At 47.8% G+C, this 27,626-nt stretch overlaps 1 protein-coding gene across 8 annotated transcripts in view; it reads left to right on the top strand.

Annotated features, from left to right (window-relative positions):
* Positions 1-14,112: 14,112 nt before the first annotated feature.
* Positions 14,113-27,626, top strand: part of Tbc1d2 (TBC1 domain family, member 2) — a 47,606-nt gene continuing 34,092 nt past the window's right edge. For 5 of the 8 annotated variants that reach the window (XR_015619702.1, XR_015619701.1, XM_087548935.1 and 2 more), the window contains exons 1-3: positions 14,113-14,641; positions 18,194-18,335; positions 26,380-26,527. Coding sequence is in view for 6 of the 8 variants with exons in the window: in XM_087548935.1 (XP_087405061.1) it covers positions 14,279-14,641; positions 18,194-18,335; positions 26,380-26,527 (653 nt within the window). In the remaining 2 variants the exon portion in view is untranslated. 8 annotated transcript variants of the gene reach the window in all.

The following is a 27,626-nucleotide window of genomic DNA, read 5'->3' as shown; positions in this document are numbered from 1 at the left end:
GGCACAAGCGTGTGCATCCACACACACAGACACACCACATACACATTCACAGATACAATCAAGAAAGGGAAAGAAAAAAAAAAGTAAGCATCCATAGCATGGGAGGGAGTCTACTATTGTTATTCTGCTGGATGACACATTGTCAAACTGCCTTCCAAATATCTATTCTTATAGCCACAGACCAGTGCTGCCTCAGTCTTGGCCAGAGAGGCTTCTCTCTGCAGTGCTCGGCAGTTAATGTGGAGACACATCACTGGCCCAACGTGCTGAGAATTACCATCTATTGAGTACGGCAATAAATGTCCCCTCACACGTGAAAGCACGCACACTCGCGCACACACACACACATACCACTGCATCTTCCAGACATGGCTGCTGTGGCTACCTGCTTGAGGTCAAATCAACAGCAGCACTGATTGGATTCAGTAAGTTATTAACAAAGAAGGAGAGGCCGTCAGAGCAAGGGATGGGCTGGGAGTTCCTGGTGTGAGTGCAAAAGGGGTATGGGGGGCACACGTGATCAAGATGCCGTGCTAGCTGGGCATAGTGATACGTACTTTTAATCACAGCACATGGCAGGCACAGGCAGGTCTATCTCTAAGAGTTCTAGGCCATACATGTATATATTATGTGCATGAGATTGTCAAAAATGGAATAAAAGATGTTCTGCTTAAAAGAAGGTGAGCTGAAAAGAGGGTCTTTTAGCTCACAGGTTCATAGAGGGCCAAGTCTAAGACCAGACTGTCTACCTGGTTTGCTTCTAATGAGGATTCTTCTGGTTGTCACAACACAGTGGAGAAGTGAAAAGGGAGAAGGGGCTAAGTACCAGCTCACCAACTCATTCCCGTGAGAATTCCCTCACTCCTCCAGACCAGCAGGAATCCCTTCCAAGAGCGATGCCCCATGGCTTAACCACCTTCCACCATCCCCGTCTGTTAGAGGTCCCACTCAGCTGCCGCCCGGGGAACTGGCCTTCTAGAACAGGAGCCCGTGGATAGACAGCTATTATGAGCATCAGAAGACCTGCAATGCCCCAGAGCCAGGATTCTTGAAGAGCCTGAGTGCAAAAATAAAAAGACCAGTGAGCCAGGCCAGTGACACTGTGGTGACCTGGATTTGAACTCCGCACTCAAAGCTTCAGGAGTCAGGTTACTAGCAACCAGCCAAAGGCTCAGCTGGGGCTTAGGAGCCGTTCGCCTGGCTACCTTTGCTCTCTACTGTCCTGGCCGCCCACCCAACTGCTCTCTTGTTCCCCATACCTGCATAACCAGATAGTTGCGGAATATTCAGGAAATTCGAGATTTTGTGCATGAAAGGGACATTCGATTCTCCTCTGCTAGAACTCAGATGGGAAAACCTGGAGCAGGGTCCTCAGACTTGAAAAATGTACAGGAAGATTTTCTTTTCCTATGAATGCTTGTTTTGTCTGCATGCATGTCTCTGCATCATGTGTGTGCAGCGCCTGGGGGATCAGAAGAAGTCATCAGACTCCCCATGTGAGTTTACACGTGGACACCTTTTAAAGCACACCACTGGCTTGAATCTTTTTGCGTTTGTCTGTTTGAGACAGGGTCTCACATAACCTTGAATTCAGGATGTAGCCAAGGGTGACCTTGAACTTCTGATTTTTCTGCATCTACGTCTTAAGCAGTAAGTTAGAGGAATGCACTATCAGGCAAAGCTTCTGGGGTGCTGGGACTCAGGCTTCATGCGTGCCCTCTGATTGCTGAGCTGCACAGCCTAGCCCCAACTTAGATCATTCTTATAAAGTTACCTACACGAGATCAAGCTGGATACAAACTCCTGCAGAGAGCCTTCCTGGGGAAGCCAGCCACTGTGCAGATGAACGAACAAAATGACAAATCTAGTCTAAAATACACACACACACACCACACACCACACACCACACACACTCACACACACCACACACACACTCACAACACACACCACACACTCACACACACCACACACACACTCACAACACACACCTCACACACTCACACACACCACACACACCACACACACACTCACACACACCACAGAGAGAGAGAGAGAGAGAGAGAGAGAGAGAGAGAGAGAGAGAGAGAGAGAGAAAGCTGTAACATAAGGCCATCCCACAGGCCCCACACCTTTTATACACAGCCATTTCTTCTCCTGCTTTTCTGCTATGCACTGGAATAGCTAGATTGTCCCTTGCCAGAGGCCAAACAGATCTCAGACTTTCAGCCTCCAAAGCTTCGAGCTAAATAAACCTCTTCACAGAGTCCAGCCTCTGGTGTTTTGTTACAGCAATAGAAACTGTGTAAAATCTCTCCAAAGGGAAAAAGGTGGACACACTATTACAAATTCCATAAAGACACTGTTTTGGCCTTTGACTTAGTAAACAGTCCCCACGCTGAAATGGGGAGCCTGTGAAGAAGGGGTCACACATGCAGACTGGGGGAATGGGGGAGCTTTGCTCCAGGAAGTAAGAGGTTGATGTGAGCAAGCCCAAACAGCCTGCTGCAGAGACTGCAGACAGCCAACACAGATGCTAAACAGCCAGTTAGGAACCTTGGCTTGGGAGACAGGAGAGCCAGACCCTCATCCCACAGTCGACAACCTGTAAAACTGAGGCCTTTAATTACTGGTCAGAAGACTGGGACCTGAGTCCCGTCTCTGGCCCTGGAAGGAGAGATGATATTTCTGGTTAACCAAAAGGTCAGTATTGGGGTCTCTCTAACCCTGGCTCTGGAGCCTTACATCTTACGGATTCCTTGCCATGCAGGAGCCCTGGGTGAGGGACAATGGCATGCCATTGCACTTTCTTGACGGGCTGTCCATCCCTGGCCTGGACAAAGTCTCTCAGGAAAGGCTCTTATTGTAGAGGGTTTAGAAAATTGTCTAAAACCTGCCAAGAATGCAGAGCAAGGAAAGCAATGGTCTCCTTGGCCACTCTCCCTTCAAAGCACTTTTTTCTTGTTGTTGTTTGTTTTGGTTTTGTTTAAAGATTTGCTGTGTATACAGTGTTCTGCCTGCATTATGCCTTTACGCCAGAAGAGGGCACCAGATCTCACCATAGTTGGTTATGAGCCCAGTGTTTGCTAGAAATTGATTAACTCAGAACCTCTGGAAGAGCAGCTGGCTCTTAACTTCTGAGCTATCTCTCTAGCCCTTCAAAGCACTTTTTACTCCATAACAAACTCTGCCTATCTTCTACACTCTGTGTCTCTGCTGAATTCTTTTCATGGATAACATGGGGAGTGGTGACTTTTCTAGCACGTGTGAGGTGTGTGTTAATACCCTCATCCGAGCAGCCATTTCCAGTTGGCGTTCTGCCTGCGCTGATCTCCTCACACCAGCCTGCTGAACCGAGAGACAGCTGCCTTCTTGTAAGCAGTGACTTTTGCTGGTCTATGGCTCTCAGTCTTCACCCGAAAACAACCCAACCGTGGGGAGCTGTGTGCAAGCCCGCCCACCCGCCTGCCCACCCGCCCTCGCTCCCTGCACTCTAGCATCATACACGCCTTGTAGCTTTGTGGTGTGAGTGAACAACACAGAAGGCTGTCAGCACGTGGCCCTGGAGACAGGCTCCCAGAAGACAGAACCCAAGAGGTGACTCTTGGGATGTGAGCTGACAGAAGGTCATGAAGCTACAATTTAGCTCTAGTTCCTGGTTGGCGAGGGGATTTTTTTCACATCAAGGCACCATGTTCCTTGTCACATCGGTTGACTTCTAAGACAGTTCAACGCTCTCTAGTCTGGGATACAAACAAGAGAGTTTGAACACTGGTCAAAGGCAGATTTGAGGTTTTCTTCTACCCCAGAAGCAAAGGTTTCCCATCCTCTCTCAGTAAATGGCCTTACTGCAGTTCTTGCCAAGTAGACCAAGAACATAGAGCACACAAGTCTAGAGTTTTCATTGTTTTGTGAAATGAAATGAAGTCTGAGAATTAACAATGGATTCCACATTTTCTCACTCTTGAAAATACAAAATAAGGGGCTGCAGACTGTGGCTCCGAGACACAACACTTTCCAGGCATATGTAAGGCCCCGGGCTCAATTCTCAGTACCAGAGAGAGAGAGAGAGACCTTAAAAACATAAACTGGGAATGGTGGTGCACACCTGTAATCTCACCATTTGGGAGACAGAAGCAAGGAGGATCAGAAGTTCAAGGTCATACAGCACATTTGAGGCTAGTCTGGGATACAGGAAGCACCGCCTCAAAACAAAAACAAAAAACTATAGGACCAGCAAGATTACTGTGCAGCAAATGAGAATGTGGGCGCGTGCACACACACACACACACACACACACACACACACCTACACACACACTCATACACACACACACACACACTCACGGACACTTGAGCACCAAATAAATGATAAATAACTGTTTAAAAATCTATGTGTGTATATAATACGAAATAATATTGAGATTTTTTTTGCAGAATGTATTTCACATTCCTCAACACAAAATATAAAATGGAAGTGTGCTCATGTGTGCAAAATCAGGTAGCTTCTTTCAAGATTCTGTGGCTAAATGCTGTGGCTGACACGTGGAACAGTTTGCATTATGTTCAATGAAGTGAGGTTGGGCTGACGGAGCTGCCATTTGTAATCTACGGTCCTGCCAGGTACCACAGGGAGCCCGCCCTGTCCTCGGGGGTCCTATCATGTCATGAACACACAAGTAAAGAGAATGGTGACTCTCTGTCCTCCGTTTCCAGTGGCCATTGATTACCTCCTCAATATTTACAGAACACCTGCCAACAATATCTATTTGCAGAGGACTATGCTTATGAAGGTAATTCTCTAAGAGGGAGGGGAAAGGTCAGAAAGAGGGACCAGTGAGATGCTCAGCAGGTAAGAGCGTTTACTGATAAACCTGGTGGCCTAGCTCAATCCTTGTGACCCACATGGTAGAAAGGAGAGAAATTACTTCTGCCAGTTGCCCTCTCTGATCCCATGTATTCTCCCCCTTACACACACTATACACACACACACACACACACTCACATACATACAGACACAGACAGACACGCTCACATAAACAGACACACACTCACACATACACACACTCACACATACACACACTCATGCACTCACACACACATACCCATAAACACACATACACACACTCACACACACTCACACTCACACACACACTCACACACTCACATACATACAGACACAGACAGACACGCTCACATAAACAGACACACACTCACACATACACACACTCATGCACTCACACACACATACACACACTCACACACACACTCACAAACACACTCACATACAGACACACACACATACACACATACACACACACATACACACATACACACACACATACACACAGACACACACACATACACACACTCACAGACACACAGACACACACACATACACACACTCACATACACACAGACACACACACAGACACACATACACACACACACACGCACACACACACACTCACATACACACAGACACACACACATACACATACACACACATACACACACACTCACATACACATAGACACACACACATACACACACTCACATACACATAGACACACACACATACACACACTCACAGACACACAGACACACAGACACACACACACACACACACTACATGATAAAAATTTTGAAACAGAAAACTGGTATTCCTAGTGCTGGAGAGACGGATCAGCTCTTGCTGCTTCCAGAGACTCCACGTTTAATTCCCAGCATCCACCTGTCAGCTCACAACTATTAACTCCAACTCCATGGGATTCAACACTGTCATACACACATACATGCAGGCAAAACACTAAGACACATAAAATAAAGACAAACCATGAAAAAGATATTACTAAAAATAGATAAGTTAGAAATCAAACTGCACTCCCGACAGCTTTTAACACTGTAATACGCTGTGTAATCACACTCATGTAAGTTACTCTTATTCCATACTAGGAAAAGGGAAAAGGGACATGAAAGAGAACCCCAAATAATCTGAAGGTTTTTTTTCTTGGTTCTTTTCAGGCAAATCTCTGTATGTAGTGAAACGTACAGTGATTATTTCAGACCTAACATTACATTTTTTACTCATATCTTTTTTAGTTATTTTAGCCTAATTATTTTTGCTTAATATATCTGAACCACAGTCAAGGCCATGACAATTTCGAAAGTGTTGACAGGCAGTGGTGACTTACGTGGGAGAGGAGTATAGAGCCAAACAAACACAAATGGAGTTAAAATAAGATGGCATTACCTTAGTCATTTCGGTGGCCCTGGTTTTCCCGGAACTCTCTTAGTAGATGGTCTGACCTTGAACACAGAGCTCTGCCTGACTCCGCTTTTCTTCTTCCGGGATTAAGGGCATCTTAAAGGGATCTAAGACAGACTTAAGTTCTTCATGAAAATACACATAATTCGGTTCTAAACAGGAACATGTGATTTAGATAGAAAGTTTCTCTGGCTTCCACTAAATAAATAAGGTGGGAATATACTAAAGGTTTTTAAGAAATTAAATTAGTGGCATGTCTGTGTGAGATACTTATGGATAAAAGGTTACACACCGATGCTTTTAGGTACTTAACAAAAGATTTTTAGGAAAGCTTTGCAAGAAGGCAGTATCCACAAAAGCCACAAGGGGTCGCTTTCTGACAAGTTCCTATTTACAGTCAACCCAACAGTGGGAGGAAACGTGAGGGTTCTTGTTGATGACTCTTCGACCTGATTAAGGGGGTGGGGGGAGGATGCATGCACTAGAATAAGTGACACCCCATACCTCTAGATCAACAGGGACTCCCTCATGTTCCTAAACACACGGCAGAAACCTCTCTTGTTCCATTTTCTCTTTTCCCTGGAGTATATATAGAGTAGTAACAGTCCATGGGCTATCTGCAGCAGATGTCAGGATCCCTGTTTTTAGGATTGGGGAACTAAGGCTGAGAAAAAAATGTCGCTGCTAAACTATATTCTGGAGGTCCAGTTTCCTAGCCCCCAACACACCAGCGGGGCAGCTGGGGCTTGTATAGCCAGACCTCCTGATATCCATTTTATAGTACAGATGGTTGGGAGCAGGGTTTTACTATTTGAAGTTTTAGCATCTCTCTCTCTCTCTCTCTCTCTCTCTCTCTCTCTCTCTCTCTCTCTCTCTCTCTCTCTCCCCCCCCCCCCCGCTCTCCCTTCCTCCTCCCTTCCTCCCCCTCCCTCCCCCCCTTCCCTCTCTTCTCCCGCTCCTCCCCTGCCCTCTTTCAATCTTTATTCCTCCTGAGCTCCTGTCCTCCTGCTCTGGAAACCAAAGATTCCAAGATCAAGGGGCCCAGTGCAGAGTCCTGGCTTACAAATGGCTGTACCAGTAAGATGCCATCTGGCCGTTTGGCTCCTCCTGATCTAACTAACCCACCCAGACTGCAACAGGAAGACCTGATGGTGTACAGCAGCCTGGTTCTGTAAATCAGAACCCCGGTATGGGTCTCTGGAGGTCTCGCCATGGGCAGTCCCTTTTCTGGCTCAGGCAGTGTTGGCAAAACTCCATTCCAGACAGCTGTAGGACTGAGGGCTCCATTTTCCAGCTGGACAAAACGTTCCTAGAAGCGTCTTTCCTGCCCTCCCACATAGACGACCCAGCTGCATAACACTGGATGTGTCTCCTCCGGCCATCCCTATTCCTGCAGTTGAATCTATTCACCTCTCCAATTTGAAAATTAATTCAGAATGCTCTAAACTAAGTTGTGTGATATGACTCACATTTATGCTTATTCGACGTGGCTTCCAAGAAAGTTCCTGGGTGTGCTAAGCCATTTTGAGCAGCTTCTGAGATGCACTCTTTTTTGGCTGGGGTGGGGGGTGGAGCGTGGGTGCCGTGGTTAAAGCAACAGAAACCGGTTCCCTCACTGTTCTGCAGTCTGGGAGTCCTAAGCTGAGGTGTCTACAGAGTGGGTTTCATCTCAGCCTTTGCCTGGCTGTCTTCTCCGAATCCACAGATGATCTGCCCTCTGTGTGTGTGTGTGTGTGTGTGTGTGTGTGTGTGTGTGTGTGTGTGTGTGTGCACGCGCGCTCGCCTCCTAAGCTCATTTCATAAGGCCCTTCCTAGTAAATTAGATTCTTTTATGTAACTTAACTCTTTAAAGCCCATCCTCAATTATAACCATGTTCCGAGGCACTACGAGGCAGGCCATCTCATGAATTTAAAGGGAGGATATATTTCAACCCTCAGCAGGCTGGGAAGTGAGAAACCTGAGTTATTTTTTCCAGCATGCCCATGAAAGGGAAATCTCCTGGGCTGTTCTTACACCTGTGCCACAGATGTTGGGTGACATATATAGACACTGATATAGATTCTGATTTTTTTTCTTTTTTTGAGATGGAATCTGCTGTACTACAGTCTGGCCTCAAATCCACCTTATAACTGAGGATGCCATGAACTTCCCTCTTCCAACCTCTGTCTCTCAGCTGCTGGGATTACATGGATGTACTCCTCCTGTGACTGGTTTGTGTAATTCTGGAGGTGGAAGCAAGGGCCAGGACTTTGAACCCAGAGTCCTGTGCATTCAAGGTAGTCACTCTACCAACGGCAGCATGTCCACATACCTAAATTTCTTTCCTTAAGAGTGGCTAGAGAGGGGTTGGGGATTTAGCTCAGTGGTAGAGCGCTTGCCTAACAAGCGCAAGACCCTGGGTTCGGTCCCCAGCTCCGAAAAAAAAAGAAAAGAGAAAAAAAAAAGAGTGGCTAGAGAGATTGGCTCACCAGCTAAGTGCAGAGACCCCACATGGGTAGCTCACAGCTGCCTGCAACCCAAGCTCCAAGGAATCCAGTGCCTCTGACCTCTGGGTGTGTGTACAACTGAAGAGCATGTGTTTACACACAGACACATGCATATAATTTAAAAAATAAATCTTTTAAAAAAATTCATTTTCTTAGAAAAGTTCGAAATTAGCCTGTTTTGATGTGTGACCCTTGCCCCTGACTGTCTGTGGGGTTTATTTCATGGTGCTGGAGATTTGAACCCAGGCCCTGTGGGCTGGGGGGTGCATGCACATTCACCAGACATGCTCTACAACTGAGCTACCTCCCCAAACCCTTGATCACTTGTATAGTCCACAAAGTGTCTGAATCAATCACAGCCCAGAAGTGTTACCCCTCTGGCTAAAGCAGAAATGGTTTGTCCAAGCTGTCACCACAAAGGCCTGGTATGAAGTGTTTGAAACAGCCCTAAGTCTGTGCCTTCTAGAGCCAGGATGATCTGTGACAATCCTTCCTTCAATCCTTCTGTTCTTCCTCTTTTATTCCCTTCTTTGCTTCCTCCTGTATATGTGGGGTGTGTGTGCACTTATTATGCCTGTAGGGGCCTGGAGTTGATCCCATTCATTGTCTTCTACAACTGTTCTCCACTTTATTAAAGCAGGTCTCTTACTGGACTCAGAACACGCAGATTCTGGATGCCTATCTGAACAGCTTTCGCCAGAGTCCCCGATCCCAAGGGCTGGAATGATGAGCAGACACCACATCTACCCAGCCTTTACTGTTAAATGGGACCTAGGAATCCAAACTCCAGCCTCCACGTTTTCAGGGCAAGTGCTTTATCCACGAAGCCATCTCTCCATGTTGCCCCCTCCCCCCCCTACACACACACACACACACACACACACACACACACACACACACACACACACACCACTTTCTCCTTGACAGGAAGAAGTAGGCACAAACAATATAACACATCTATAGCACAGGCTACCCTTGGACTTGCTATGGAGTGGGCTAGCCTTAAACGCCTCTTCCTCCCACCCCTACTGCCCAAGCGCCATCAACTGCAGCCTTTTGCATAGTTGTCTCAAGGGGTCCTCAAGTATTCCAGACGGCCGGCTCAGGATGAAGACAGTTGAGTTTGCTGTCTGATAGTCTTCATGTCTATAAAGATGGGCAGCAAAGAGGCCAATAGCTTCTAACTAGGAAGTAAAGACCCCCACCCTGGTCCTTTTCACAGGAATATGAACATCAGAAGAGTACTCGCAGATATAAACTCAGCCTATCCTAAACATTAACAGCATAGAGAATCTCGAAACTGGCTCAACAGGCCCCAGGACCAAGCTCTCTGCACAAAGGGGATTCACTTGTCCCACAGGAGGAAAATGCAGGGAATAAGAGACAAAGTCAGATGGGGGAGAAGGGGAAAGGAACAAAGGGAGGGGAAGGAGGAAATGATCAAGAAAGAGGAGTAAGGGGCGTTTGTCATGGAGGATAAAGGACCGCCCCTGGATAGGGAGTAGATGGAGGCTACACATAGGAAAATGGCAGTTTATAAAAGTGTAAGAGGAAACCTGTGTTAGGATGAGGTTTTAATTTTAATTGGGCAATGTTAATTAGGTGAGCAAAGGGATGTTTTTTGTTTTTGTTTTTTCTTTTCTTTTCTTTTTTTTTCGGAGCTGGGGACTGAACCCAGGGCCTTGTGCTTGCTAGGCAAGCGCTCTACCACTGAGCTAAATCCCCAACCCTTCAAAGGAATGTTTTGATTTCTGGACTTCATTGGTCACTTAAGATCTGTCCGTTGGGGCTGGAGAGATGGGTCAGCAGTTAAGAGCACTGACTGCTCTTCCAGAGATCCTGAGTTCAATTCCCAGCTACCACATGGTGGCTCACAACCATCTGTAATGGGATCTGATGCCCTCTTCTGGTGTGTCTGAGGACAGCTACAGTGTACTCATATAAATATAATAATAAATAAACCTTTAAAAAAAAATCTGTTCTTTGTTACCCTGGCAACCATTGTTCTGTACCTGGTCTCTGTGAGTTAACTATTTTAATTTATATGCGCCCTCTGAACTTGGCTTCTTTCACTTAGAATAATGCTCAAGTTCACCCAGGCTGTTCCAAAACAAAAACAAAAACAACAACAATAACGACAACAAAAAACCAACAGGGTTTTCTGACTTTTAAAGACCTAATATGCAAATCAAAAACTACAATCCAGAAAAATTAAATGGCTTCCCAAAGCTCACGATTGTCATTGTGCCAAAATTCTGACAGCAGAGTCTATGAACTCTAGTGACTTACCTGGAGGTGATGGTTTTAGGTAGGAACAGCATTTTATTGGCTTCTCCCCTCCCCCGCCCAATTATTTATAATGGCCATTTCTACCTTTTAAAATAATTGGTGGTGGGGGCTGTGGATGTGTGTGCATCAGTGGATGACTCGTGTGTGTCAGTCAGAGGGCTTGTAGGAGTCAGTTCTTTCCATGTAGCTTGTGGGATTGAGGGATTGATCTCAACTCAGTCAGACTTGTGCAGTGAGCGATTTATCCACCGAGCACCCTGCCAGCACTATGTCCTCTTGTTTTTTTTTTTTTTTTTTTTTTTTTTTTTTTTTTTTTTCGGAGCTGGGGACTGAACCCAGGGCCTTGTGCTTCCTAGGCAAGCGCTCTACCACTGAGCTAAATCCCCAACCCTGTCCTCTTGTACTTAACAGTTATGTAGGGGATTTGATTTTATTTCAAAATCTTGAGGAAATTGTGATTAACTTTTTATAATTTAAAATTTACACTCTGTGTGTGTGTGTGTGTGTGTGTGTGTGTGTGTGTGTGTGTGTGTGTGTGGACTTGCACCAAGGTCAAGTGACAACGTTCAGGAGCCTGTTCTCTCCTTCTGCCGTGTGGGACCCAGGGACAGAACTCAGGTAGGTCGTCAGCTTGGACAGCAAGCACCCCAAGCCATCTTATGAGCCCAAGATTAACTTGTTTGTATTACTTTCACACATGATGTCACTGGGTGAAAATGTTTGCGCAGATTCTTTATGAAAACCAAAATTCTCTTTCTACCATAAGAGACTGTCTGCTGTCTATGAGAGTCAGCCTTATTACAGCATTCTTGTTACTTATTTCGTTCCTTTGTATGGACTCTCACAAAGACTAAAAGCAGTACTAAAACCCATTGCAGGCATGGAGGTGCATTCCTAGAATCTCAACAATTAGGAAGTGGCCCAAGAGGGCAAGGGGAAGCGAGTGGGAACATTATTCAGATACAGGAAGACAAAGCAGCCCTTCACTCCAGAGTCTGGTTGAAGTCTCTTGCTGGTGAGACTCTCGAGATGAGGAACCGCTTCAGGCCTTTCTCTCTTCCTAGCGGTAAACCTGCAATTTTTTTAGGAATCTCACTAGAAACCCCCTCTGAGGTAGGAGATGCTTTAACTCCCTCATGCAACTCTAATTGATCCTGGTTTTATCTTATCAGTTTGTAATTCCAGCTGAGGTCCCTCCGGAGCCAGCCTAACTCTCGCTATTGAAAAGGAAGTCAAAGGTAAATTTCTTAGCAATCCTTTGAGATGTCACTTGAAGCCACCAAAATAGTACCTGCAGCTAGAGCCAAGACACTGAAGTAGGACTTTGAGAAGTCCACACCCATACTCTGGGGCGTGCCTTCTTTCCCTGAGCACCTTCCTAATAAACTGCAATTCTGCTTCTTACTGGTTAACCCCCAGCTCATTTCTGCAATAAAGGCGAGGATTCAGTTTCATGAGGGTTGAGGTCCCTAAAAGTTTAAGAGAACTCACAGCTCTTGTGTCTGGCTCTGCTGCCATGGCAACTGTTCAGAATTGAAAGTCCTATTTGGCTACATAGCAAGCTTGAACCCAACCTGTGCTATATGAGCTCCTATCTTTAAAAAAAAAAATGGGGCTGGAGAGATGGTTCAGCGGTTAATAGCACTGACTGCTCTTCTAGAGGTCCTGCGTTCAAATCCCATCAACCACATATTGGCTCACAACCATCTGCAATGGGATCTGACGCCCTCTTCTGGTGTGTCTGAAGACAGCGACAGTGTACTCATATACATAAATTAAATAATTCTTTTAAAAAATGACATTGGAACATTCCCCAGTTTTCAGTGGTGTGAATTCTACTAAATACCTTATTGTCCTCTTGGTGGCTTACTGCTTTGAAGTCGTTTATTGACCTCTAGGTGCAGCTAACATTTATTGAAGACTTGCCCCTTTCTACCTTCTGTATTAAGAGCTTCCTACATATTATAAAAAAACAACTCTAAGGATAGACAGCTGTGGATCGAGGAAGTACTGAAGGGTTTCTTTAAAATGTAAAATTATGAAAACTAAGTACGATGGCCAATGTTGATTTGGTATGAGAAAATAAGCTATTACCAATAAAGAGATCCCCCTGGTATTTATTTAGTAGACAATACTGATTGTAACCTTCCCCATTTGGCCTCTGCCAGTCTAGGAGAGCTCCTTAGTTTCACCATAAATTCGCTTGTAGTGGAATGGAGTGTAGGTGTGATCACTCCATCCTTACATGAGAAAACCTTGGCAGTAAAAGTCACTCAACGCTAGAGAATCTTAAAAATATACAGATACTCGGAGTGGTAGCTACTGCCATACTTCTGCCCCATTAAAAACCCCTTGCCTGTAAACGGACTGTAGAAGGGAGTTGAGGTGATGGGCTAAAGTAACAGGCAAGAAAGATGACGCTCCAGAAGAGAGGAAAACCGGAATAAGGTGTACCACTCTAGGGACGAAATACTCCTTGGGACAGTAGTAAACTGAAGCAGGAAGTTGCGGGAGTTGGCTGGATCCTAGGCCCTTTTGTTTAAAGTTCAGCTACATCCTAGATGTGCTCTGGGTTCCCGCATCAGGACGCCCGAGGCAAGGCGACTGGAGCTGTAAAGGTGAATGCAAGCCAGGGCAGGGGTGGTGGCCTACTTAGGCCGGAGGTGACTGGGAAAACTTCCAAAGTTTTTTAGGTTCAAGAGCGGCGCCCCGCAGCGCCGGAAACGGAGCTCCCCGCCTCGCGTGCACTCAGCCAATGGCTGCGCGATGCGCCGTCCAGCGGTAGCTCGCTTAGCACCCGTAGGGTGGCGGCTGTAGAGGACGCCATCCTCCAACGCTTCCACGCGAACCCAGCGCCCACGTAGTTTGGCACGTCTCTCCTGCATCCCTGCCCACGGTTAAAGCGCCTCAGAGAAGACCCTTGTCTTTAAACTGAAGCGCCCGCACGCACCTCAGGCGAAGGAAGCAACATGGCCGACTGCGCGGAGGAAGAGCCGGAAGTGGCTTTGATGGGCGGTGTCTGGGGGCGGTCCTCGCGTGATAGGGGCGGGGCCTGCCGCCGGAGCTGGGTTTGCAGTCAAGTGTCCTAGGCACTCTCTCCACCGCCAGCGCGGGGCTCTCCGCCTTCTTCGGGGGGCTGGACCGCATCGGCTCCGCCTAGCCAGGTGTCGTCGGTTCCCAGGTGCCCGCCGGACCTCCGGCATTCCGGTGCCGCAGGCCTGTGCAGCGGCCAGCAGCGATGGAGGACACCCCCGAGCGCACTCCTTCCTCCGAGTCCATACAGCCTCCGGGTCTGGCCAGGGAGCCCGAGGTGACATCTCCCGGGGACTCAGAGGGCTGCGCCCGGCCTCTAGACCCGGCCCCTAAGAAACTCTGTGGGTATTTAAGTAAGTTTGGCGGCAAAGGACCCATCAAAGGCTGGAAATGCCGCTGGTTCTTCTACGATGAGAGGAAGTGCCACCTGTATTATTCGCGCACCGCTCAGGATGCTAACCCCTTGGACAGCATCGATCTCTCCAGTGCCACCTTTGACTGTAAGGCGGACGCTGAGGAGGAGGGCACTTTTGAAATCAAGACTCCTAGCCGAGTTATTACCCTCAAGGTAAGTGGAACTCCCCACCCTCCAATCCCTTTTACAGCTCGAGCGAGTTTGCAGGGCTAATGCATGGTCACCGTAAATTGACCCGGACGTTGATCACCATGGAGTGCCCAGAGCCTGGAGCTGTCCCACTTAGCTTTCACCATTTCTTTATTGCCTCCCCAAAGGCAAGAGTGAGGAATTCCTTTTATGCATCAAGAAACTGAGTCATAGACAAAGGGGAATGGCTCAACCCGGGCACTTACAACGATGTCGTTCACTTTTTGGAATCTTCCATGATGTATCAAAACTTTGGTGGTGCCTAATTACCCAGTTTCCTTAACTTATTTCCTTAGTACTGAAGCAGTGAAGATACTGTGGTTGCGTTCTTTGAGGCCAGGATCTGATTCATGTCTTGGTGTTTTGGCCAACGAGAGTGAATGCAGACATGGGCAGGGGCTAGGAAGGGGAATGTGTAAGTTCACTGATCGGCCTAAATGGTTCATCCAGGCATGTTTGAACTAGTGAGTTCTTAGTAAATGCCCTTTGAATAAACACGTTTGCACACACAAAATGATTGAACCACAGGTCAGAACCTATCTATCATGTTAAGGTGAAGTGACCTGTCCCCTAGCTGGGAAGACAGGTGTGGTCTTAGTTCTTTAGGCCCTGGAGTGCAAGGTCTTCCTTTCCACTGCCTGGTCTCCCTAGGTCCTCAACCTGTAGCTGTGCAGATATAAGGACACCCATAGGTTTAGTTCTCCTTTCCTGGCAGAGTGTGACTAGGCTGGAATCCAATTTTTAGACCAGAAAGGACACTTTCTGGAGCATATGGGCTTAGGTCTTGTGTTCCTTCCACGAGGCAAGTGCTGTTGGACAGGGTCCCTTAGCACATGATTTTTTATGTATGCCTGGCTGTGTGCTAGGCTGTGGGGCGTGGAACAAGTCAGACTTGCTCGGCTCTACCCCTTATTCTCGAACAGCTCCAGGTGTGATGGTAAAACTGGCAGGCACGGTTAAGTGCCTAATGGAGACTCTGTGAAGAGTTCAGACAGTATCAGTGTGGTGACAGAGGGATCGGCTCCTCCAGATGAGGAGGGAAGTTTTTCAGAAAAGCGTCACTTTAAATAAAAAACCATGGGCTTCTTGACATGCAATGGAGAAAGATGGGTGATGCTGAGAGAGCATATGCGCACAGGTGGGGACACACAGTGTGATTACATGTTACAGGCGAGCCACAGGAGCCTGATACACATAAGTGCCCAAAGGATGGAGGTGAAGGGGAGCGCATATGTGCACAGGTAGGGACACACAGTGTGACTACATGTTACAGGCGAACCACAGGAACCTGACACACATAAGTGCCCAAAGAATGGAGGTGAAGGGGGAGACATTGGTGAGTGAGGCCCAGGCACCTGGACTTTGTCTCTAGGCTGTAGAAGTTGTCTGAGCCTTAAGCCAAGTGAGTACAATGAGATCAGAATGCTCCGAGAGCTCAGCCTGGCTGTTAGGCAGAGAACAAATTGGGGTACGAGGAAGCTGGTTACCAGAGAGCCCAGGAGGGAACGATGGCTGAGCAGGAGCTGCGGCCCTGGAGGAAAAGCAGACAATAGGGGTGTTAGGTCAGTAGATGCAGGCTATAGCCATTGGCTGCTGGCCTGGTTGCAGTAGTTCTGACAGAAGAGAGCTCACAGTGAAGAGATACTCGGATCCGTGCTATCTGAAGTAAATTCTGGCCAGACCTAAGGGCTACCTCATGAATCTGAGTGTGAACTGAGACCACATGTCCTGGCCTGTCACAGGGTCTCCAGCATTAGCAGAGCCTCCTGTCAGAGAGGTTGCCAGGCGTGAACATATCAGACGAGTTCAGGAATAAAAAGAGGTGCTTGTGTTTGTCCGGGGACTCTCAGGTTATGGTGAAGACTAAGAGAAACTGGAGTTTCTGAGGAACAGAGTGTGGAGAGAGGAGACTGGTAGATAACATTCTGTCTTATTGATATCTGAGTAACAGATCAAGAGACTCTCATAGAAATGCCTGTGGTCTGGTTGAGTTTCTGTTTCCTTGAGAAACACCATGACCAAAAGCAGTTTGGGGAGGGCAGGGATTTATCTGGCTTCCTTACACACCACAGTCTGTCCCTGAGGGGCAGGAACTCAAGCAGGAACCTGGAAGCCGAGACTTTAGTGGAACACTGCTCACTGGCTTGCCTTCTCTGGTTTGCTCAGCTTCCTTTTTGTATAGCCTAGAATCCAGTGGTTCTCAACCTGTTGGTTGCAAACTCTTTGGGGGTAGCATATCAGATATCCACGTTATAATTCATAACAATAGCGAAATTATAGTTACGAAGTAGCAACAAAAATAATTTTATGGTTGGGGGTCACCACGACTTTAGTCACAGCATTAGGAAGGTTGAGAACCACTGACCTAGACATGCCTGCCTAGGGATGGCACCACCATCCCCTACATCCCCTGGGCTCTCCTACATGAATTTGTAACTAAGAAAACACCTCACAGACATGGCTACAGGGCAATCTGATCTAGACTGTTCTTTGATTAAGTCACCTTTCCCCAGGTGAGTCTCAGTTTGTGTCATGTTGACAGCTGAAGCTCACTGTGACAACCTTTCGCCCTACCCAGGTCGCACCACATCTGTGGTCCTCTTGAAAGAATGAGCTAGCCCTGGTTGCTCTGTAGCCTTTTGCCATCCTTTTGTAGCCTTAAGGCTGTCTACTCCAGCAAGCCACCCATCATCTAAGCCCAGCAAAGCCTGTGCCTTTAAAATTATGTTTAAAGTAAAGTTCTAGTCTACAACTGAGAGACCTAGTTTCTGGGGTCTGTCCACTTGTAGCCATCTGTGGAAAAGGGCTGTTCTCTCCTGCCTTCTTCCTACAAGGTCCAGCAAGCTAATGGATGTAAAAACATCTGTTTAGTCCATCAGTTGGGAAACTACTGAGTGACATCAGGCTAGCTTGTTTGCAGTGGTGCCGGGTACTGCCATGTTATCATAGTATATACGTAGCTTTCCTGCCCCGATTCACAGTCATGAGTTAGTGTATTTCTGCAACAGGAGAGGTTACCTCCTTCCCACAGAAAGGCATTGAAGACTTGGAGATGTCATTCAAAGAGAGCCGTGGCACTGGGCCCTTCCAGGTCACAAGTCAAAGCTCTCTTCTCCCTCGTGGCACCTCACTTTCTCTGTCCAGGGAATGCATTTGCGTACCTGCCATGTGCCAGGCATTGGACTGAGCACTTTATTTCATTTACTTTGTCTTCATAATCACTGTCTAAAATTGGTAGCATCCTCACCACAAAGCAACTGAGGAAACGGACACACAGAGACATTGAGGAACCCCTAAGCAGCAAACCAGAGCCTCGTTCTTTTGTTGTGCCATTCCAGAAGTGGATATAGACACACACACACACACACACACACACACACACACACACACACACACACACAAAATGGTGATGCCTTTTTTCTGGCAGAGTTCCTAAACCTTCTGTGACCTCTGAAGGCCAGGCCTAGTGCCATCCTAAGGCCCGGGACCTTACTAACTAATGCTCGTGCTTCTCAGGCTGCCACCAGGCAAGTGATGCTCTACTGGCTACAGCAGCTGCAGATGAAGCGCTGGGAGTTCCACAACAGCCCACCTGCACTTCCTGCCACCCCTGCTGCCGCCCTGACTGAGAATGGGCCCACCCTGCACCTCAAGCTAGGTACCAAGGGGATGGTCTCCAGGCACATACCCAGGCATTGGATAGCCAGGCCTTTCCCCTGTTGCTGGGAGCATGGGAGGAGCCCTCTGCCAAGAAGCAGAACCAGGAATGAATGGGATGTAGGATTGGTTAGGACAGGAGCATGGGCTGGCTGCTTGAGTTCAAGTCTCAGCCACGGGTGACCTCAGGCAAGTCTTGGCCAAGTCTGTCTGGGATTCAGTTTCCTTCCCTTCCACATGAGGTGAAAAAAAAAAATTGTATCCATCTTAGCATTCTTCTGAGGCTTAGCTGAATCCACATGCCTCACATGCTTAGAGCAATGTCTGCAATGTCAGAACCCAGAACACTGTAATACCCCTAGGACATCTCAGGAAGTTACACCTGCTCAGTTGTGAGAAGGGTCAATGAGAAAGCGCAGTGCTGGCTTCTCACACACTTCTGTGATGATCTGATGTCTCCATTACGTTAACCCTGATGTTTTCAGAGAACAAAGCTCTTTGTCCTGTATTACGTACAAGTGAAGTTTCTTCTCTCTCTCTCTCTCTCTCTCTCTCTCTCTCTCTCTCTCTCTCTCTCTGTGTGTGTGTGTGTGTGTGTGTGTGTGTGTGTGTGTGTGTGTGTTTGAATTCAGGACCTCATGAATGTTAGCTAAGCACTCTGCCATTAAGCTACCGTCCCTCCCCCTGGATTTGGGACAGACAGAATCTTGTTGTGTAGCCCAGATTGGCCTCAAATCTCTCAATCTTATCCCAGCCTCCCTGGCACTAGGGTAATAAACTTGTGCCATCACCATTTGCTGTGAGTGAAGGCTTTTTAGATCCCAAGTTGCAGAATGTCCCAACATGGAGAAGCCTGAGGAGTCAGCCTTTCTCCAACCACTGTGCTGTGGCTGGACCACCTACAGCTGCCACTGCCAGAGCCTGAGTCAGGTCCCAGTATGGAGTCAGTGTCTAAAATGCAACCACTTCAGTTGACAGGCCAGTTAGCCAGGGCAGGGCTGTGGCCAGACGCCTCCTGGACCACAGTGCCCGGGTGCTTCACATGTCCGACACTGAGTACACCTGTCTAGGAGAGTCCCCCCTCCCTTGGTCGGCGCCCAGTTATTCTCACAACAGCAGGCGACACCCTACCCTTCCTCAGTCTCTACCAGCAAGTCCAATTAGACACTGCCCTGGCCTCTTACCCATGAGCTGCATGTCAGTTATTATTCCCTAGGTTAACTCTCTCAGAAAACTCCAGCATCCTCATCTCCAGTGGCCTCTCCCAAGCCCGGTGTCTGAACCCATCCTCTGTAGTCTGAGTGGGCTTTCTAAAATGATAACCCACCAAGATGGGCAGGTTCTTGCCCGTTACTTAGGGCTTGCCCCCTGACCCTCATTACGTTCCTGCCAGCCCCTCAGAACCCACTTTGTGCCCGTGCTTTAGAAGGAGAGTCTCGTGTCCCTGTTTTGCCTGGTAAACTCCTGCTTATTCTGTAAGGTGAGGCCAGTGTCTGCTTATTTTGTCAACCTTTCCTTGGATGCATTCCTGGACTTTGTCACCTAGACTCAATGTAGGTCCTTTGACACTTCTTCAAACACTGCAGAGAGACCAGTCCCGTGGTGCTCTGATGACCATGTCCTTGTCAGTCTCCACCCACTAGCCATTTAGAGTAGGGACGATTTATTTCTTTGTGACCTGTGTCCTTCGTCACCTGGTTCATAGTGTTCAGCCTGGCACAGTAGTTATTTGCAGAGTGAATGTGAGGGTAAATATATCGAACTTTATGACTAAGGAAAGGACTGTAAAGTGTGATGTTAGGCACACAGGCCTCGTACATGGAGGCCTGAGGCTGTTATTCACTGTGGAACCTACAAGCACATGTGTACTAACTAACATAGCATGTATGTTAACACTTAACTATCACAGTAGTCCATGCTGTGCACAGTAGTCCATGGTGCACAGAAGTAGTATTTCTGTCATGAGAACACACTCATGCTATTCTTACCTGTGCATGCTTGTGCAGGACTATCATAGTAGCATGTACATGCTGTTATTATCATAATCATACCTACATGCTACTGCTGCCGGGACAGTACGTACACCCACGATCACCACTCTATAACAGCTGCTCCTTTCTTGTTGTGAACAGCCACTAACTTCCTTGGGCAGCCTTTTATTCGTTTTGTTTTGTTCTTGTTTTTGCTATGAGACGATGTGTCATGTAGCCCAGGCTGGCCTTGAATTCACTCTGTAGCTGAGGCTGTTCTGGAACCCCTGAGCCTCCCACCTCCTCCTCTCCCCAGGTCATGGGATTTCAGGCACAAACCACTGCATCCAGCTTCCGACGGGGTTTTGAAGGGTTTATTTGCACCTATCCTTCTTCTGTGGTTCCTACCAACCCCCTCTACCAGTCAGCCAGGCAGCCTTGTCTGTGTGGAAAATTATAGCCTGAGTCGACAGAGTTGCTGTGATCGCTTCAGAGAAGAGATGAGGAGAGACCTGCCTTCCTGTGTGTTGAACAGAAAGAACTAGGCTGTAAAGGCATGGTGTGGAACCCCGTTGCCCTCTTGACCTGTGCCAGACCTGGTCCCCATTCTAGTTCTATAGCTTTCCTTTGGTACACGTGACTAGGCCTGTTTGAGGTCAGCATAGCTTTGTCCATGGGGCAGGCAACATGCTGGCCCTATAGCCAAGGTGATGGTGTCCCAGGGAGAGCACTGACTGAGATTCTGGAAGCAGATGTATGGATTTCCCTTCTGACAGCCTTTCCATCCTATAGCAAACCCACCCCTGCTGGAGCCAAGCCTGAGGGGAAACTTCCTGCATTGCTCATACACGCATGCCCACACACACAGAAAGGGCTGTATGGAGTCCGTTGTTGGTTTGGTTCCTCGCTTTGTAGCCCAAGATGGCATCAGTGTCACTCTGTAGCCCAGGCTGGCTTTAAACTTACGGTGATCACATATGCTACTCTGCCTGACTCCCCGCCCCACCCTCCGGGAGTCTTGAGCAAGCTGGTGAACCTTACATTAGCTGTTTGGAGCATGCCCGCCCTACCTCAGCCCCTCCCCATCCTTCCTGAGGAAGCAGAAGGCCTCCTGATCCACTTCTGACTTTGAGTCACAGAGGCTGGGTCCTGAGGGGAAAAAAAAAGTCCTGTCACAACCTTGAGCAACACGAAGGCGTGTTCTCCACAGCTCTTTAGCATTCCCATCTCTAGTGTGTACTTCACCTACACAGCGGCCTTCAGAGAGCCAAGAACAGTCAGGAAAACGGACAGATTCCTATAATTGCACACCGCCAGAGGAAGTCACAGCTTACAGGAGACATTCATAAGTGTCTGTCATCAAAAATTCCCATACCGTTTACCAGTATTGCTCTAGCATGGGCGAGCATGGACGAGCATGCGCCATCCCGTTTAACCCTTTGTCTCCCAGGTGTTGTTCTTGGTTTTTATAGGAGAGGAAGCAAAGGCCCCTGGTAAGGAACTTCCCACACTAAAATTCAAGCTGCAGCCTACAAGTTCACACCTTAGGACTGAGGGGGCATTCAGGGCTGTCCCAGGGAAGCAGCAGCCCTCTCTTTGTGTGGGCAGGGATTTCCTTGTAGTGATGAGCCCAAGCCCTCAGGGAAGAGAACCCTGGAGAGCTGCTGGCCTGCCTAGCATGGCCCCCTCACTGGGGCCTTCCTCCAGGGCAGAGGAGCTGAGGCCTCACACCATCAAGTCCACCTCCAGTGGAAAGTGCAGTCTTAGCATGGTTAGACCACCATGTGTGCCTGTCCCTCTTACTCTTCAGCAGGTGGTGGCTTTCTAGGCAGAGTGAACAGAGCCTCAGCGAACAGAGTGGAAAAGGCAAAGTGGCCAGATTACATCTGAGCTCATACCGCCCGTTGGCTTCGGCCTTCACCACAGACCTTAACCTCTCAAAGCTGTTCTTACTGGAGATACCCAAGGCAGCGTAGTGCAACTTCAGAGTTGATCACGGGTCACAGGCGAGAGGGTGTGAGAGACCTGACACTGCAAGAGAAACACAAACTAAGAAACTCGGATGTTAGAAAAACTGATTTTTATTTGCTCTGAATGAGGGAGAGGGAAGGTGGTTAAAGTATTGATGAATGAGAAAATATTATATTGAATCTGTCCAAAATCTGAAAGATTGGAGTGCACATTACAGAGCCTCATCCTTTTCTGTTTCCATGTCCTCTGACCTTGAAGAACACAGGGTGGAGAGCAGCCATTTTGATTCTTCATTTGCTTGTTTTGGAAACAAGGCCTGGCCTCCAATTTTCCAACCCAAGGCAGGTCTAGCACTTCAGGCTTTTGCTGAACAACAAAACACGCACACACGCACACACGTGCACACACACAGACACACATACACACAGACACTCCCCCTCATACACATACACACATTTACACAGAGATACACACACATCTATACACATACACACAAACACACACACAATCTCCTCTCACATATATGTACAAACACACATACTCTCCCCAATCTCTCTCTCTGTCTCTCTCTCTCTCTCTCTCTCTCTCTCTCTCTCACACACACACACACACACACACACACACACTGTGACCCATCTTCCTAGCCACACCCCACACATGGCCTTCCCATGGAGTTTCCTGGTCCTTGTCCACAGATTGGGCTCTGGTGCCCAAACCCTCACTCCTCATGCATGTCAGGAGTTGGCTCAGGCTACACTCTCAGCCCTCACAGCCACACCCTTCCTCCCTGAGGGAGTCTTCTCTGACTTGAGTTGGAAGGATTGTCTCAGCCTCCCAGAACAGCCCTGTGCCCCAGCTCCCACCTGCCTGGGTCTGGAGTTGTGATGTCTTCCTCTCACTGGCTTCTCCGTAGCCTCTCTATCTGCATCCGGCAGCTATGGCTCACCTCACTTTCTCCCGCCCTCCCTGAAAGCCCAGGTCCTGTCTGGGGAGAGGGGGAGTGGAAAGGAGGCCTTGAAAGAATGGCTTTGAGTGCCGTTGCCAAGTCAGCTGACCAGCCAGTGCAGTACAGGGCCTGCTGGGAATTAGCAACCTGTGACCTACTACTGTTTAAGGGATTACAGACAGATTTTCTTGCATTTGCCTCCACCCACACACTACCCACCTCCCGAGATCACCGCCGTGGTGATGGGTGCTTTTCTATGCACACCTTCTTTACAGATGTGACACACAGATAAAGTCCTAAAGTCATACGGTTATTTTTTTTATTTTCCCACTTTCTGCAACGCTCCCTATTAACTTGCAGACCTGCCACATCCTTTCTCTTACACTTCAAATGGTGGTTTTTTTTAGCCTAGAAACATTAAACATTTTGAAGTCACTTGCTCTGGAAAGATTCTTGTCAGGATACTCGGGGAGGCAGCAAAGAAAAGGTAGCCATAGTTGATCTTACAGACACGGCCAGTGTTAATGCTGTGCTGACCTCCTCCTCCTCTCCTGTTAGTGTACTTTGGATCACATACCAATGCAAAACAGCTGTACTTTGCTTTTCAGTATTTAGGGTCGTGATTGTAACATTTCTCTATGTTTTAAGATTTCTTTGTAACTTCCTATTTATAATGAATATAAATTTGTTTTCGAGTTATGGAAGTAGACCTAACATTTTTACAGTAGCAAATTTGGTGAGGAGCACAGTAAATTGAGAGTAGTGGGCTCACTCATAATCCCATCGTGCCACCCCAACCACGCTTAAGGATCCGAGCATTTGACAAGTTAGGTCAAGGGTCCCTCCACGTGGCTACATAACGGCTGTGCGCAGTTATCAGGGCATGCTGTTTGTCTACAGAGCTAGCCGAGACAGGTCGGCAGGTCCAAAACTAGAAGATACTCAAAAGCTAACGCAGTTAAAGGTCATGCAGATTCCAGAACAGTGAGTCACCGGGCTCCCTCTGTTCTAATCTTAAAAATCGAGCCTTAACCAGAAAGAGACCTCTAGCCTGAGACATATCTTACCCAAGAATATTAAACCTCTTACCCACTTACTGCCTTTATTAGAAATGTCCTTTATGGCAGAAGGTTGTTTGGTTGGTTGGTTTTTTTGTTTGTTTGTTTGTTTGTTTTTGGTTTTTCAAGACAGGGTTTCTCTGTGTGGCCATGGCTGTCCTGGAACCTCTTGATAGACTAGGCTCAAAGATGCCGATTTCTTGCCTCTGCCTCCTAAGATTAAGGGCATGCCCCACCTCCGACTGGCATAAGCAGAGGCTATCGCTTCAGACTCATCCACATTGTGCCGGGGAATCCCGGTAAGGTGTGTGGTGCCCAGGCAGGAGCCTACAATCTTTCCACTTAGCAATGTTATATATCGGTGCAGAAGAAACACCGACGATCAGAGAGACTGGCATCAGGTAGCAAATCAGTTCAGTGAGGTTGTAAAATAACCTGCTTGGTGTCCCTTGGTTGGGTGACACTAAGACCCTGTGACCCCAGGGATTGTTCTTAGGTTTCAGTTTTGAACTGCCCCGTGACAAATGGCTGATATTTGGATGCCCGGTGATGGCTGACTAGAAGTCTTTGCTGCTAACGGATCTTAAATCTTGTTCCTATGTGCACCATGGTTGTTTGTAGCCACCATAGTGAGGGTGGCCCCAGACACTCTTAAGGTCAAGTCGTTTGTTTTGATTGAGATCTGGAACCTTGAATTATGGAGGTTACACATCTCGGCGACACCCCTCACCCACAGTCTTGTGATGGAGACCAACTACAACTCCATTTCTCCCTTCCTTCTTTCCTTCCTTTTCTTTCTTCCTTCCTTCCTTCCTTTCTTTCTTTCTTTCTTTCTTTCTTTCTTTCTTTCTTTCTTTCTTTCTTTCTTTCTTTCTGTTTTTGTTGTTTTTCAAGGCACAGTTTCTCTGTGTAGCCCTGGCTGTCCTGGAACTCTTTTTGTAGACCAGGCTGGCCTCAAATGCAGAGAGATCCACCTGCCTCTGCCTCCTGAGTACTGATATTAAAGGTGTGTGTCACCACCATGCCCAACATGTAACTCCCTTTTTTCGATCTAGCATTTTCCATTTAATATTGTTTTCTATGTCTGTTCTTTTATGTTCTCTAGAGGAAAAGGTTTCACTGTGTATGCCAGGCTGGCCTGGCACTCAGAACAATTCTCCCGCTTCAGCCTTCAGAGATGAATCATGCTGCCCACTTCTCTAGTGTCTTTCGTCAACATTTTTTACGTAGCTGAGGGACAGTTGTGTGGAGGCATCATGATTTACCCAGCCTCCTCCTGGGTTGTAAAATCTTCCTTCCCAGCTGAGCTTGGTTGTGTGTGCCTGTAGTCCTAGGTACTTGAGCATTGGAGTGCGGATAACAAGAGCAAGGCTAGTATGAGTAATTTAGTGAGACTCTACCAAGTAAGGGGGGGCCTAGAGAGCTGGCTCCATAGAAAACGGGTTGCCATGCAAGCCTGAGAAACAACATTCAGGTCCCCAGAACTCATGAAAATCCAGGTGGGCGTGGTCCCTGGCTCCCTATATTCCTGGGGACAGAGACAGGAGATCCAGCGCACTGGATAAACAGACTGTCCTAATCAGCAAGCTCTGGGCTCAGCGAGAGACGCCATATCAGTGAATAAAGACAGTGGTCGAGAAAAGTATCTGACCTCAACCTCTGGCCACCACACATAAGCACACGCATTTGCATGCGTGTCCACACACATGTGAACATGTTGTATATGCTCCCTCCAATACATACATGCACGTGCTAAAAATAAAACAACGTCATCAACAACAACAAACCTGGAAAAGGTTATTCCCACTTTAAGGTACTACACATGGCCCTAGGATAGACCTAGGCCTCAGCACATCAAGATACAAATGGCTTATCAGATACAGCAGATACCTGTGGCCTGCGTGTCTGTGAAGGCTTCAGCAGCAAAACAGATCATTCTGCAGCCACTTCGCTGCCATTAACCTGCATCAAGTTCACTAGCTGGGTAGCTGGAGCAGCCCCAAATGCTGTCAGAGATGAGCCCATGGTCCAGGACTAAGTCATCCCTACCGAAGTACGATGGTTCGTGCCAGTGCTGACTGACTGTCTTTGGCTCCCTAGAACAAGAGGAGGCTGAGCTGGAGGAGTTCCTGTGCCCTGTGAAAACGCCCCCTGGACTTGTGGGTACAGCAGCGGCTTTGCAGCCTGTCCCTGCCATGCCCTCAGCCCTTCAGAACATCTCCCTGAAGCATCTGGGAACCGAGATACAGTAAGTGCCAGTGGGTGGCCAGACCACCAGCACCCCTTTTCTGTGAGCTTCATTCTGGTGTGGTCCTGGGGAGAGAGGTGGGAAAAGGGTGGGTCATGAGCTTATTTTCAATCAGTCACATTGTTAATTAAAAAGTCCCAGCACTCAGGAGACAGAGGCAGGAGTGTCATGGGTTCTAGGCCAGCCTGAGTTACATAGTGGGATCTTGCTTCGAGGTCACCAGAGTTCCCGGAATGTGTTCCTAAAGATGGAAGGAACTCCACAGAGCTGTCCCCACCCACATGTTGTGTGGTTAAGCACCAACCACCCCACCCCACCCTACCCGGACACACCCCACCCCACCCTACCCGGACACTCTGCCCCAACCCACACCATGCCACACTTAATAATAAAAGTTTAAAAGGAAAAGCATCAAAAATTCCCCATAGCTTTATCACTTGCCTTGCCTAGCAGGTGTATATAGTTCTATACATTCATGTACGCTGAGATCACATCAAACGATTTCATATCAAACTGTTCACTTCTAACACATGTACACCGTCTTGTCAGTCGTGTCAGCTACTCTGTGGTGAAAGTGTTGAGACAAAGTCTTACTCTGTGGCCCCAGGCTAGCCTGGCTGTCTGTCATTTTGTGGCCCCATTGGCCTTAAACTTGCAGCAAACCTCCAGTCTCAGCTTTTTTGAGTACTAGAATTAGAAGCATGAACCACCATGCTAGGTCCTGGCTGCTTTTTAATTTTTTTATTTTGTTATTTTATGTATATGTATGTCTGAGAGGGTAGTGCTGTCCTTTCCAGGAGAGAAACAGAGAAAAGATGAGGTGTGTCCTCTGGAGCCTGCAGGCTGGAGGAAGAGCTAAGCCACAGCCATTTGGACAGGGGCACATGGAGCCCAGTCTGAGCTGGAAAGAGAAGCCTGGGGGACACAGAGCATGAGTAAGCACCCAAGGTGCAGGGCTTATCCTTCAGGAGTGTGGGTGTCGGGAACACGCCAAAGGGAAGAGGAGCCTGGGAAGGCCAAGGCAGCTGGTTTGACCTGAGGGAGGCCACAGCCACCGAAGTGGAACAGGGGAGGGACTCGTGGAGACTGAGAAAGGAAG

The sequence above is a fragment of the Rattus norvegicus genome, chromosome 5 (genome assembly GCF_021556685.1).
Source record: "Rattus norvegicus strain SHRSP/BbbUtx chromosome 5, alternate assembly SHRSP_T2T, whole genome shotgun sequence".
Classification (NCBI taxonomy): Eukaryota; Metazoa; Chordata; class Mammalia; order Rodentia; family Muridae; genus Rattus; species Rattus norvegicus.
This window is presented reverse-complemented; position numbering and strand designations above follow the sequence as displayed.